The following is a 14,897-nucleotide window of genomic DNA, read 5'->3' on the forward strand; positions in this document are numbered from 1 at the left end:
ATTCATCCATTCACCTATCCGATATCTATACTAATAATAATATGATATACTATACATAATAATAATACTAATATATACTACTACTACTAATATAAATAATAATAACCATCTTTGTATAATATAATATTGATAAATTATTAAGTTTTGATGTCTTGCCAATGGAGGCTCAAATCCTCCATGGCAGGACCCTTCCATACCGCATTCTCACCGACACAGACACACAATCACGCACCGTTTCCCCCTCCCCGGGGGGGTCCAGCACCGCCAGAAGGCGCCCCAGGCTGCACGGCGAGCCCCGCCGGGGCCGGGTACCCCGACCCACCTATCCCAGGCCGGTGAGGGAACGCGGGTGATGTGGGACCCCCTCCCGCCCCTGGTGTTGAGTGCATGCAGTGATTAATGCCATAAAAACAGGAGTGGGGAGGGCCAAGTATCGATTTGACACCGACCCGCCCCCTCCCGAACTACGTGTCCTTGTCAAATGTATTTATTAAGTGTTGAATGTGCAGTGTCTATTTTGCTGTTAAAACCGTGAGGCGGGGAGTGCCGGGCCACGCGGGACAATGCCCCCCACGACCCGGTCCCCCCGCCCTTTGCCTATGTGCGTATGAATCGTGTAGGGGGGGAAGGAGGGGGAGCGGAGGCCGAAGCCAGGAAGCAGGACCAGCAAAGCCGGCCCTGATAAGACACCCGCGTCCCCCCACCGGCCATCCAGTAGACGGGGGGCCAGCCCTCCGAGCCAGGCCAGGGCCCCACCGTACCTCCACGGGCGCCCCCGGCGCCGCCGGAGCCCCAGACGGAGGGGAAACGGTCCAACATCCTCCCATTCATACTGACAACATAAGACATAGACACCTGGAATGGCTCCACCCCGCCGCCGCGCCCGCCCGTGCACCCCCCGGTCAGGGGAGGCCCGATCCCCCGGACCCGGCCCCACCCCCCCCCCCCGAGGCCACCCCGGCGGACACCCCAAGGGTCACGGAGTCCCCACATCCGCAGGGGCACTCGGCCCCCGCCCAGCGACAGAGGACCAAGGCAGCAATGCCCCCCCAGCGCCAGACAGCCACCCCCCACCCAGGCAGGGCCGGGGTGTTTGGCTGGGAACTTAACTTGTTTCGTTTTTTTACATTTGAACTAACTCGTCTTGTTGTAGGCTATGTGCGACTGCGGCATTTTGGAGGGAACTTTGAAAGAGGAAAAATAAAAAAATAAAAAGCACCAGTCTGGATCGTTAAAAAGAAAGGTAAAAGAGAGAAAGGAGAGGGCTAGTTGCTTCCTGTCCGCCGCTCACCTCATATTTTGCAACGGCGCGGTGGCTGATGAGGAGGCTAGTGTTAGCTGTAGTGCAGAAAGAAGTTTCAGCCGCCTGAAGCTCATAAAAACCTGTTAACGTTCGTGCATGGATGAGGCCAGGCTGTAGACCTCACTTTGCTGAGTGTTGAGCGGGACATTAACATCGATAAGGAGAAAGTGGTTGGGCAAGTTCGCCGCCATGAAGGAGAGGAGGGTAAAAACTTTAAGAAGACCACACAGCATGTACATAGTTCTGAACCGTTACATTGTTTTCCACGTTACTTGGAATATATTGTTCGAACCGAGGATGATGTTCTGGAGTTCGGAGTCTGTGAATTGGTGCAGCGGCAACAAGCGCAGAGACAGCAATCGGTGAGTACATAAATAATGATCAGAATGTTGTTATTGCCTTGACCACCTTAATGTACCTTGTGTTGTTGTCAACTGTAATAGACCGCCGAGTCTATTTTCTATTTGAATGCATATTGTGTGCAGTTGATACATTTTTAATAGGCTATGCGTTTTGTTGTGTTTAGACCGCCGTGTCTATTTTCTATTTATAGATCTCATTAATGGCCTTATAGACAATTGTGTCTATATTCTATCTGAATAGATTGTGTAATTGTAGTTTACATTTTATGTTTTAAGTTATATTAAATGGTTCGGCTCAGACTCTGTGAGTCACTGTCGACCAGCACCAAGGACAGCGATGCTGTCAGATTGACGGCTGTCAGGCTGCGTGTGTGTGTGTGTGTGTGTGTGTGTGTGTGTGTGTGTGTGTGTGTGTGTGTGTGTGTGTGTGTGTGTGTGTGTGTGTGTGTGTGTGTGTGTGTGAACTGGTTTGTGGCGTGAGCATTTGTGTTGTTTGCTGGGTATGATGAGGTGTCCGTTATCTTTAAGTTGTTGAATAGTAAATAATTATCATAAGGGCCATTGAGAATGCTCCGCCCCTCTGTGCTGAAACCCACGCTCCGACACTGAAGACCGCGCAGATGGCTTTTAATATGGGGACAATATCGCGTCAATACGCATCATCTAATGCAATGCACATTATTTATCATGAAACCTCAATTCGGAAGTAATGGGCGTAGCTTGTACCCAGCACTTTTCAAACTTACTCAGGTTTATGGTAAATGTCCCCAGCACTTCTGAAATCAAACTGACGCCCATGGGAGACAGGATTTAGGCTGCGTCCCAATACTCCCCCTCGCCCTCGTTTTCTTCACTAACCCTAACTTTTGCGCGTTCCGTGAAGGTAGTGGTGTCCCAATTCTCTTTTCACCTAGGGGGAGGGGGCATAACGAGGGCTAGGGGCTGAGAATAGCCCCTTCAAATCGAGGGATTTCAGATGCTGACTTGGCGAGCGAGGGGGTATGAAAATCTCCAGAATGCTTTTCGTCGTCATTTGCGGACTTAATCAAAAAAAAACATGGAGGACATTTCTTGTTTTTTTTGGAATAAAATCAATATTTAGAGTTAGTTTCTGCATAAAAATGCGTTTTGATTACATTTCCTTTTGCAAACCGATATTTTACTTTCATAATATCACTCAGTGAATGTACATCATCCTCTTTTTTGTCCGTTGTTCGCTAAGATCGCGCCGGAATATGGTTACGTAACCTACGTAAGCGACGCCGTAGGTTACGTAAGCGACGCCGTAGGCTGCGTCTATTTAAAGCTCGCCGATCCGAGGAAAAGGAAAAAGGAAAGTTTTTTTGAGTCAAATGGCGACCCGCAAAGAGCAGGAGGATATTGAAAAGAAAACCCACAAATGTAAGTATAATGTCCCATGAATAAAAAAAAAAGTTTTGTAATCACAGTGCTTTTGTATGTTTGTATGAACAGTACATAGAAATACGCGGTAGATAACATTGCCGTGTCCTGTTAACTACTCGTTAACTCTCATACTTTCTACAAATGTGTTGGATATTTCACATTACTATAAGGCAGCAACGTTATTTGGGGGGGGGGGGGGGGTGGGGGGTTACGAAGTAATTAACGTTGCTTGCTGCCTTGTTATCATAGTTCAAACGTGTTTTTTTTTGTTTTTTTTGTTCGAGGAGTTTGTGCATTGCATTAATCACATTTCATTCCAGGGACTCCGGATCAGGTCCGACACCTAATAAGCTTTAGGGCTACCAACGAGGAGAATTTTACTAAGAAGAAATATGCTGCTAAACCACTGTGGGAGTGAGTGATCTATCTGCTTGCAGAATATCTGTGATGGGGTCCTTAACCATGGTATAACTACTATTCATCACTGAAAATCTTAAAAAAATATATAAGGTAAGCAATGGTTATGGTTATGGTAAGTAATATTATCTGCTGAAGAGGTGATGCTTAACAAAAAAAAATCCATGTACAGTATTTATTAATAATCTTCTGTAAATTTTGTGTGTGTGTGTGTGTGTGTGTGGGTGTGTGTGTGTGTGTGTGTGTGTGTGTGTGTGTCTTATGCAGGACACAGCAGCCTCATGGCCTTTCTACAAAGAGATGCATGAGGTTTTGGGGGTCCAGACCTTCAATCCAGCCTCCATGTTTGTTGGCCTCTTATGAAGATCCCTCGCAAATACTCATGGTAAGTTTAGCAGTAAAAAAGTACAATCTTATTCCCCAGTCCTTCTTCCTATAGCTAGCTTGTGCTACGACCGGTGGTTCCTCCTGATTGTGAGTGATAAGACACTACAGCAGTGATTCTTAACCATAGGGCCGCGGCCCACACTTGGGCCGCGAGCGCCATCTAGTGGGCCGCCAAAAAAAATTCAGTTTTGTACATGTGGGCCGCGAGGGCCGCGGGACTGCATAGCAACTCCCAACCAAATGAGGAGAAGAAGACACTCAGCTAGCTGTACGTGTAATAGTAAGAGAAATGGTGTGTATTTACAGAGAAAATCCTTCATTTTGCACAGAGTAGGTTTAGATCCGCCAGGATCAGGGATCGATTACTTGGGTCTGCGCCCAGAGCGAGCGAGCACGGCGTGCTCATTTATCCCGGCGCGGCCGGGGAGGTCGGCTGAGGCTGCCGCTCGGGTGGTGGGCTCCGTCGTTACTGCTGAAGGATGGTAGATGTAGATGCAGGGCTGTCGTGTCTGCTGGACTGGACTGTTCGGGCTTTCGAAAAAGCATCGGAAAGTTACTGCTGCAGCGCGACCAGAGAGCTGCGGTGCGGGCTGTGCCCGTCGCAGCTGATCAGGCTCGGATGAACCCGACACACTGAGTCCTGACAACTTATTAATGTAAATAACTTAAAGTAAAATCAAACTAAGTTTTGTCCTCGCTGTATTTTTAAATATGCAACCCGGAATGGACAAATTCATCCTGTTCAGTCTTCCCACTGGGACAAAACCAGTGTCTCATACGTTCAGAGACCGTGGCGTTCAAAGTGCGAAAGTGAAACGCCACTGAAACAAAACACAAAGTTTTTCATCAAACATATCCACTCAAGTCTGAATTGAAGTCACAGAAAAATAAACTGACCATCTTAAAACATCCTGCCATGCATGTTTGGGTCCAGATACAGCTGTGAAGCAGCTTTCTCCACAATGAACATAATTAAAACTAAATATCGTTTCAGGCTCATCAATGAGCACCTCCACATGCATATGAGAACCTGACACCATCCAGCCCAGATTTAAAGTCCTGACAGGAGAAATTAGAGCTCAGTTCTCTCACTGAACAACAGAAAGTGGAGGCATAAGATTATAAGAGGAAGAAAAACTGCAAAACTGTTAAATTGTTAAGATGTGTTTATATTAATTTAGTATAAAAATGTGTTGAGACAATTAACAAAGAAAAGGGGAAATTCAAACTGCTGGTAGAGAAATAAAATAAGATAGCATTTGAAAAATAAAATAAAATCTACTTTATTTTTAAGAGAAAAAAATATGTTTAATTCAAGCATGTTAATTGGCAAATATGTACTTTTTTTAATATAACAGTCAGATGCAGATGTTGATACAACTATGAGGCTACTTGAATATATACACACACACACACACACATATATATATATATATATATATATATATATATATATATATATATATATATATATATATATATATATATATATATATATATATATATATATATATATATATATATAAGTTTTAGTTGAATACCCCTGCTATACAGTGTTAATATTTAATGGGCCCCGGGCCACTCTGTACTGAAAAAATTGGGCCCCAAGGTCAGAAAGGTTAAGAACCCCTGCACTACAGTACCTGAAGATCTAACTGTTATTTTCTTTTCTGAACATAATCGACCCTCCATCCTCACCGGTGTCCTCTCTGACAAATTCAGAGGAAAGCACAGAGGTAATTTTTATTTATACAGTGATAATGAACCTGGTATGATGTTGTGGGTGTGTATGATAGTCCAGTCATGTGTGTAATCAACATGTGTATCCATCTTTTTATCTCAGAACCCTTTGGAAGACGCCAGCACATCGGCCTCAAGCTCTGCCTCACCAGCTGGAAGAGGAAGCTGGAAGCTTCAGGCATCAGGTCCGCTTTCCCCCCGATCCCCCAAAAAAAGAAATTCTCTATGCAGGACTTCCTTCAAGCTGAGGCCGCCAAAGAAGACAGAAGATGTCAAAAGAATGAAGAACACATGGACAGGTTCCTGAACCTTTTAGAGAAAATGGTGGACCAGACACCTCATCAGCAGTAGCAGCACATACACTGCAAACTTTTTTTTTGTAAATATTTCTGTGCAAATTTTTTTATATGGAACAGCACCTTTCTTTGTTTTGCGTGCAATGTTTACTTTTTTCTTTTTAAAAATTGTATTTGAATATAGCAAATAAAGCCTTTTTTACTGCAGATTCTCTCACTATCCTTATTTTACTATTGATCTCGTTGTACAGTTTATAATTTGAGACATTACCTTACTTTGAGAAACCCCAGAAGAGAAAACTGTTGTGTAACAAGTTTTATTAGACAATTTAAAAGTATTTCCAAGTGAGTAAAACCACACAAATACAAAACTATTTACACATATGCACAGCGTTATTTGGATAAACTGAGCCCCTGTTGCGGATCTTAAGGTTACCTTTATGCCTGAAAAAATATTAAAACTTAATAAAGTGCCATATTAACAGAGCTACAGCTGAGGTTAAAACAGCTTTTAGCTCTGGGCTTCCAGATCAGGCTAGGGATGAAAACGAGGGGGAGTATTGGGACAGGCACCTGGGCCACGTGCCCTAGATTTCAAGTGCCCTAAAATCTCCCCCTTCTTTTTTAGGGGTTAGGGAAGAAAAGAAGTGCGAGTGGAGAAAAGAAGGGCGAGTGAAGGAGAATTGGGATTGGGCCTTACTCTTTGGTTTTGCACCGAGACAGTTCCAGGGAGGATTATCACTCCATGATTTGTTATAATGCACAGACTTGGCTGTGTTATCTGTGCTCCTTAGCTATGTGTTAGCTTGCTCTTAGAAAGAAGGAATAAATCAGGGGAAAATCAGCATAAAATCAATAACATAAGCAAATCAAGCAGAGGAAGTGTCTGAACTGTAAAGCAGCAGGAATGAGGAGGAATATAGTTTTATTGTCCGTACCGCCCAATCATGATCTGAACTTTGAACAAGTTCCAGTTAATTTAAGATAAACAACATTGTAAAGGTGAATGTTTGAACAACGAGCTGCAGACGAGGCTTCACTCCGTCTTATTCATCACATCAACTCTGCTGTTTGACAATAATCCTGTAAATCAGAGGAAGGAACCAGAGCAGAGGGAGGAAGGAGGAAAGTTCAAGTGTGACGGAGCAGAAATCCAGTCCAGAAGATTCCTGTTCGTCTCTGAAAGAAGATCCAAGCGAGTCCATCGGGTTTTCCTCCACAACACAGCAGAGTCTCTGAAACACTGGTGAGTACAGAAGAAAACATTTACTGTGTTTCTGTCAGCAGGAAGACAAAACTTCAACTCAGTTTACTAAATGTTATTCTGGAAAACTCAGTCTGACTCTGGTCAAAGAACAGGAACGTTTAGAGGAAAATGATTCACATGAAATAGTTAATTATTGTGGAGTCGTGACATTAATAATCTAAACTTGTGTTGAGGAAACGTTCCTCCTTTTACTGTCAGACGGGTGTTTTCTCTGAGGATTCATGACATTCTTTGTTCTGTTTCCTTCTCTCTTGTTGTTTTTCACTTCTTCATTTCATTATTGCAGCTTTGATGTTTCACACTTTCACTTTTGTTTCCAGAGAACCAACATGTCTGCTGGCAGCAACCTGAGATCTGCAGATCAGTTCCTGTGCTCCATCTGTCTGGATGTGTTCACTGATCCAGTCACCACACCATGTGGACACAACTTCTGTAAAACCTGCATCACTCATCACTGGGATGGTAATGTTCTCTACAAGTGTCCCATCTGTCAAAAGATGTTCAGTACAAGACCTGACCTGGAAGTCAACACCTTATTGAGAGAGATGGTTTCTGAGTTCAGACGTGAAGCTCAACAGAAATCCAGCAGCAGCAGCTCAGAGCAACAAGCTGCAGAACCAGGAGAAGTTCCCTGTGACGTCTGCACTGGAACCAGACTGAAGGCCCTGAAGTCCTGCCTGGTGTGTCTGCTGTCCTACTGTGAGACTCACCTGGAGCCTCATCTGACAGCTTCACGTCTGAAAAGACATCAGCTGGTGGAGCCTGTGGAGAACCTGGAGGACAGGATTTGTACGAAGCACGATAAACCTCTGGAGCTGTTCTGTAAGACCGACCAGACATGTGTCTGCACGCTCTGCCCTGTTTTAGACCACAATAATCATAAGTTTGTTCCTCTGAGAGAAGAATATGAAGGAAAGAAGGCAGATCTGGAGAAGACAGAGGCTGAGATTCAGCAGATGATCCAGAAGAGACGACTGAAGATTCAGGAGTTCAAAGAGTCTCTGAAGATCAGTAACGATGCTGCAGACAGAGAGAAAGCAGAAGGTGTTCAGGTCTTCACTGATCTGAAGGAGTCTGTTGAGAGACGTCTGAAGGAGTTCATGAAGGAGATGGAAGACAAACAGAAAACTGCAGAGAAACAGGCTGAAGACTTCATCAAAGATCTGGAACAGGAAATCTGTGAGCTGAAGAAGAGGAGCTCTGAGGTGGAGCAGCTCTCACGCTCTGAAGATCACCTCCACCTCCTCCAAAGATTCTCATCCCTGGAAGATGCTCCACCCACCAAGAACTGGACAGAGGTCAGAGTCCATCCACCTTCATATGAGGGGACTGTGGTGAGAGCTGTGGACCAGCTGGAGAAGAACCTCAGAGAGAAGATGAAGAAGCTGCTCGCTGAAGTTGAGCTGAGGAGGATCCAGCAGTTTGAAGCTGATGTGACTCTTGATCCTGATACAGCAAATCCTAAACTCATCCTGTCTGATGATGGAAAACAAGTGTATCATAGTGATGTGAGGAAGAATCTTCCAGATAATCCAGAGAGATTCTCTCAGTCTGCTTGTGTTTTAGGAAAACAGAGTTTCTCTTCAGGCAGATTTTACTTTGAGGTTCAGGTTAAAGGAAAGACTGACTGGGATGTAGGAGTGGCCAGAGAGTCGGTCAACAGGAAGGGAATAATCACACTGAGTACTCAGAATGGTTACTGGACTGTTATTCTGAGAAAAGGAAATGAATACGCAGCTCTTACTGATCGTTCAGTCCGTCTCCATCTCAGTTCTCCTCCTGAGAAGGTGGGGGTGTTTGTGGATTATGAGGAGGGTCTGGTCTCCTTTCATGATGTAGATGCTGCAGCACTTATCTACTCCTTTACTGGCTGCTCCTTCAGGGAGAAACTCCACCCATACTTCAGTCCTTGTTCCAATGATGGAGGTAAAAACTCTGCTCCTCTGATCATCTGTCCTGTCAATCAAACTGTCTGATCTTTGATGTAATGAATCATCATCAACTCTGAATGTTCAGTGTGTGTGTGTGTGTGTGTGTGTGTGTGTGTGTGTGTGTGTGTGTGTGTGTGTGTGTGTGTGTGTGTGTGTGTGTGTGTGTGTGTGTGTGTGTGTGTGTGTGTGTGTAGACAGACAGAAGGCCTTATCATGGACGTACAGAGGTTTTTTAGAATAAAAGATCCAGGTTCAGGTAGGAGTGTATGATCACATGATGTGACTTCATTTCTCATTGCAACCAAATATTCAATTAGAATGATGTAATTTGGATCAATTTATATTGTTTATTAGATAGAAATTATTTCATATTATATAGATTATTATACAGATTATTTCAGATTTGGTTGACAGCACAAATAAAGAGAGGAGAAGAGAAAGGACTTTATTACTATTTTTATTATAATTTTTATATTAATGTAAGGAGACAGAGAAGGATCTTACAGACCACAAATAAGAATGCACCTACTTGTGTGGTGTCAAGGGTCATCCACCATGAATTGCACTTCAATTTGATCAAAAACACGCTCTGGTCCAATTATTCTTTGATAATACGTTAATAATCTTGTAGGTTTCAGTTAAATTGTATTTTTCAGTCTGTAATGTGTAATGTGGAGTTATTTCACCTTTTCTTTCAACACATTCTGAATAATACACTTGAATTTAGTTTGTTAAATATTGTTAAGTTACCTTTTAAGATTTAGCCAAATATTCTTCAGGTTTAAACTGGAAAATGGAAATGGGTCAATTTACTCCCAGATGCAGATCAACTTACCCCTAAACTGGGGCAAGTTGAGCCACAAGACAACTTTTCCTTGAGAAGTCATATTTTCATTGCCCGTTGTCATGGAGACGTTATTATCATTTCCAATGACAGGATCCTGAAATTAATGTAGATGTTTCTTTTTTTTATGGTGATAAGCAATGGACAATGAAATGATAACAATTTGAAAAAAAGTTTCTATCTCTCTCTCTCTGCTTTTCTTTCACAAATGTGGGAATGATGGTCCAAACTTGTGTTAAAATGAACAAAACAGTGAAGTTTATTTTGCCTCGCCGGCCAGTGAACTCTGAGTGCTCAGCACGCCTAAAGTTCTGATCCTAGAACCAACCCTGGATCATATTATTACATTTGTTTGTTGTACTTCTACCTTTTTCCTGTTTTTGTTCCTCCTCTTTTTAAAGGAACGTTTGAGATTTTCCAGTCGAATGTAACATCATGTGATCTAATTGTAACATCTGCAAGTGTGAATGATCCTACAATATCTGATGATGGAACGAGTGAAAACTGCTGGATTGTTGAAGTTTTTACTGAATAAAGCAGAACTCTGAAATCTGTGTTTGTCTCTGATGTTACAGTCTCGATTTTAAAAAGCTCCATTTTAAGTTGCTTTTAGAGTCAGTTAGATAGTTGGTCTTGCAGGGGTTAAAACCTGTATAAATATCAACTCTTTTGACCAGAAATTCATGTTAAATGAACAACTGTGATGGAAATTCTTAGCTGAGAGTAACCAGTCACCAGCAGAACATGTTTTTACTGATAAATCTTTATTCAGTATAAGAGCACACTGGGAATGGAGAAGTCACGATGTTGGGTTTTTGTTTTCCGAGGCGACCTGAAGGCATCACTGAAGCTGCACCGTAATTACTGATCCCTGTCTGTGGAGCTAGAATAATGTCAATATTCACAAATGTACAGGACGTTTCACTGGTGCAGAGTTTTCTGAATCAATTTATATCAATCTCTGCTGGTGTTAGATTATCATTTAAAGACTTTTAGTCAAATGTAACTGATCTTTTAGTGAAAAGTGTGATATAGATGAATAGATGAATTACTTTGATTATTTTTAAAGATTAGTGATTCAGAATGATTCGTAACAATATACAATGGAAAACATTTGTAATTTAAAAATATGGATTATAAAGGAATGCATATAATAAAATAATAATTAAATAGATAATAAAAGAGATAATTGTAATAGCAAGGATTAATTCACAGCCAAATACCATTAACTCTAAATTAGCTCCCAGATGTTGAAACTGGTTTATCTAAGAATTAAATTCAAAATCAGAGGGTATTACCTGCATCACACTGATCCACAGATAATACCCTGCCAAACACTATCCATGAGGCTAAAGTAAACCTTCATTTATAACTCCTTTGTGCTTTGGTTATTATCTTAATTGGAAATTTCTCCCTGGATACTGTACATTAATGTTTTTATTTTTAATAACTATGTTTGTTTTTTGTTTCAGTTATTTCCAATAATCATTTTTAAAAACCTACAACAATGGCAGAGGACACATGAATGGAAAACAGAATCAAAAACATCTCACTGTACGACTTGGATCTGCTTCATTCTGGGTGAGATGTCAATAATGTTGTACACCTCATATATGACCTTATACTATATATACTATTATAATACCATATATACTTTTTCTTTTAATTCATATCCATACATACTGTTTCATTTACCCATATCCACTACATATATAATACTGCTCTCCTGAGCTGCTGTGTTTTTATATTTAACTGCTAGAGTTAAGTCTGATTTCATTTACCCAAGCAAGTCTCTGTTTTACCTTTAATGGCTTTTTCTGGACTTGTTTTAAGGAAGATTCACGAAGGGTTTTACAGGCATTTCCACAAATGTCAGCGTGGGTTCAGAAAGTGTATAAGAGCATAAAGCCCTGGCCTCTGAGCCAGAATAGAAACTGCTGAAGATCATCATTCCACTGTTAGCACATGATTGGACGTTTTCATCCTGCCATCATTGTCAGATGACTGTACACATCAATGATCAATACATGACTGTGACATCACTGTTGTCTGCGGCGGTTTCCAGACTTATCAGGTGAAATCACAGCTAAAAACCCTGTAAGATGTGTTTTATTACAGTCATCATTCTCTTATTCACTATTTTGTAATTTAAAGTCATTAAAAGTCTGCTTTCTTTTTTTTTCTATGACATCATCACTGTTATGAAGTAAAAACTAAACCAAAAACCCCAAATAATATGGTCATTAATTCCATTGAAGAAGATATGATGTCATCAAGTTATGATGTCATTAATTCCATTGAAGAAGATATGATGTCATCAAGTTATGATGTCATTAATTCCATTGAAGAATATATGATGTCATCAAGTTATGATGTCATTAATTCCATTGAAGAATATATGATGTCATCAAGTTATGATGTCATTAATTCCATTGAAGAAGATATGATGTCGTCAATTCCATTAACATTCCATTCCATCAACAAGCTTGTAACAGAGTTTATAAATAGAACTCCTTCTTACTAGTTCTCATCACATCTTTTGACAATGCCACGCAGACGCAGACAGAGCTCTCGCCCCGTCCGCAGGCGCCGGAGAGTCCGTAGGACCCGCGTCGCCCGCAGACGCAGGAGAGTTGTCCGACGCAGACGCTGAAGGTCAACAGATGATGGAGGGAATCCTGAATGAATGATTTAAAAAAGGAAAAAATACATAAAAATAAACAATGAAAAAAAAATAACGTAAAAAAACAAACCCAAACCCTGATCTTAGTCCCAGAGATTGAGATCTGTCTCAAGTCTCCTTAACCACAGAGGGACTAAAACTCTCAACCTTCTTATCCAAAGTCAGATCCTTGTCCTTTAGGACGTGTGGTCCACCAATGTCTTCTGTTTCTCATTCCAGCATGTCACACCTCTAAAGGTCTCACTGTTTTGATGTGTGAGACGAGGTAAGTGAGAGGTTGTGGAGGCCCTGTGGCTTAGTTGGTCAAAGCACCTGTCTAGTAAACAGGAGATCCTGGGTTCAAATCCCAGCAGAGCCTCTAAACTCATCTGTCTTTGGATGAGAAAAAGATTATACATGTCTCATTCATTCATGGTTCAAACATGGTGGTAAAATGGAAAAATTACATGTAGCTTAAAAAAATAGAAAGGCACATTGAATGTTAATGTTCAATGTTAATTCACACATTCCAGTCTTAAAGTTCTACTAAGAGATGTGGACTGCGTGAGAGGGAGGTAATGTCTGGTTCTTCTATTAGTCACTTTAATGCTTTGCTGTTCTTCACTCGTGCCACAAGGTGGGGCACTCCTCCAATTCTTCTAGAACAAATGTGTATTTCTTTACGTGGTGTGTCTGACAGTCAGTTACTTTCCAAGTTTGACCTCACTTAAAAAGGTCTCTACTTGGTTTGGGAGACTGTGCATGTAATTCAAGATGTTGTAAACCAGGCCTGGATCAAACATGCACATACATACATACATACGTACATACATACATACGAAAAAGAAACACTCTCCACGATGGCCGGTTAGCTCAGAACGTCAGATTCTGGTGCTAATAACACCAAGGTCATGGGTCAGTCCCCATACTGGCCAAACTGTTTACCACTGAAACTCTGGTTATCGTTGAAAGTTTCAGGTTATAAAAATTGTGTTTTGACCTGTCCAGGGGTCTGTCTCTCACCTGAATATTAGCTGGGATAAGCTCCAGCAGACCCCCGTTACCCTGAGAAGAATATAGCGGGTATAGATAATGGATGGATATACCATCAAGTACTTTCAGTACTAATCAGTTAGCTGGACTAGAGCTGTGGTGGTTGAATGACACTCTCTGTATTCATGCTGTGAACTTGGGATCAGATTATTCATGATAAAATTATTTTGGATTGGATTAAAAACTATCTTTTCTAATAATTTGCTTAGGACAGGGAGTATGCTTATTGGACGGCTGTGAAGTTAGATTTATTGTCCTTTGGTATTGGAATTATCTTAGCCTCTTTCCAAATCCTTGGGCAAACCCCGTTAGTAAAACATCTATTAAAGATGTGACAAATGGGAGTTGATATGTAAGCTGCAGCAAGTCGTAGCAGTTTACCATCTAGCTTGTCTGTTCCAGCAGGTTTTTCAATGGGCAGAGATGGTAATAGTTTATTTATGTCAGGGACAGCAATCTGGACAAAGTCAAACTTACAGTTCTTATGTGGTAACAGTTCCACTCAGATCCTACAGCTTTTTGCACGCGCTTAGGGCACTTCAACTCCAACAAATAAGCGCTTTTACAGTATTGTCATCAACAAATCAATCGCTTGCATTCAACTCTCACGCACAACGTTCTATACCGATTCTACAAATTAAACCTTTTGCAATTCTTCCTTATTGTTTTTTAAATCCAGCAGGTGTGCCTGATGCCTTTTACTCCAATAAAGCCACCTCCCACGCCTGTGCTCCAGGAAGACACTCACTGACACTGAGTCCAGTTGAATAAAGCTTTTGTTGCACATCATCAGCTGTTGTGCCAACGACAGTCCAGTCAGTGATCCAGTCAGATTTCACAGTTTCAAGCTTCCTCCTTCAGACCGGGATGCAATGAAGACGGCAGACATCTGAGAGCACCAGGGCAGATCTTGTAACAGAGTCAGACAGTATGCATCATCTTTTACACTCAGTAGAATTACATGCAGCTCAACAAGCAGTATGCTAGTCATTGCATATTGGGCTGGCAGTGTGAACACAGCTATAGAGACCAATGCATGTGTTAAATCAATATCACTGAAAGCAATTGGAACTCATTCGTACAAGAAAAGCTGGCGTTTGGTTTTTTTGGTCATGACAAAACTTTAAATACAGTGTCATCCACGACAACTTCTGTGTGCTAAAATGTAACGATTAGATAGCAAGATCATGTTTTATTGGAGAGGTATTAGAGTTTTAAAATCAATGGGATT

General features: G+C 41.6%; 1 protein-coding gene and 1 non-coding gene across 2 annotated transcripts; both read left to right on the top strand.

The window, feature by feature from the left end:
- Nucleotides 1-6,915: 6,915 nt before the first annotated feature.
- Nucleotides 6,916-9,288, top strand: LOC133446917 (E3 ubiquitin-protein ligase TRIM21-like). The gene is made up of 2 exons (XM_061725135.1): nt 6,916-7,155; nt 7,497-9,288. The coding sequence occupies exon 2, from the start codon at nt 7,506-7,508 to the stop codon at nt 9,150-9,152; it is 1,647 nt and encodes a 548-aa protein (XP_061581119.1). The 5' UTR covers nt 6,916-7,155; nt 7,497-7,505; the 3' UTR covers nt 9,153-9,288.
- Nucleotides 9,289-12,918: 3,630 nt separating this feature from the next.
- Nucleotides 12,919-12,992, top strand: trnat-agu (transfer RNA threonine (anticodon AGU)). Its single transcript has one exon. It is a non-coding gene; the product is annotated as a tRNA-Thr (tRNA).
- The last annotated feature ends 1,905 nt before the right edge of the window (nt 12,993-14,897 follow it).

This window comes from Cololabis saira, chromosome 1, assembly GCF_033807715.1.
Source record: "Cololabis saira isolate AMF1-May2022 chromosome 1, fColSai1.1, whole genome shotgun sequence".
NCBI lineage: Eukaryota > Metazoa > Chordata > Actinopteri > Beloniformes > Belonidae > Cololabis > Cololabis saira.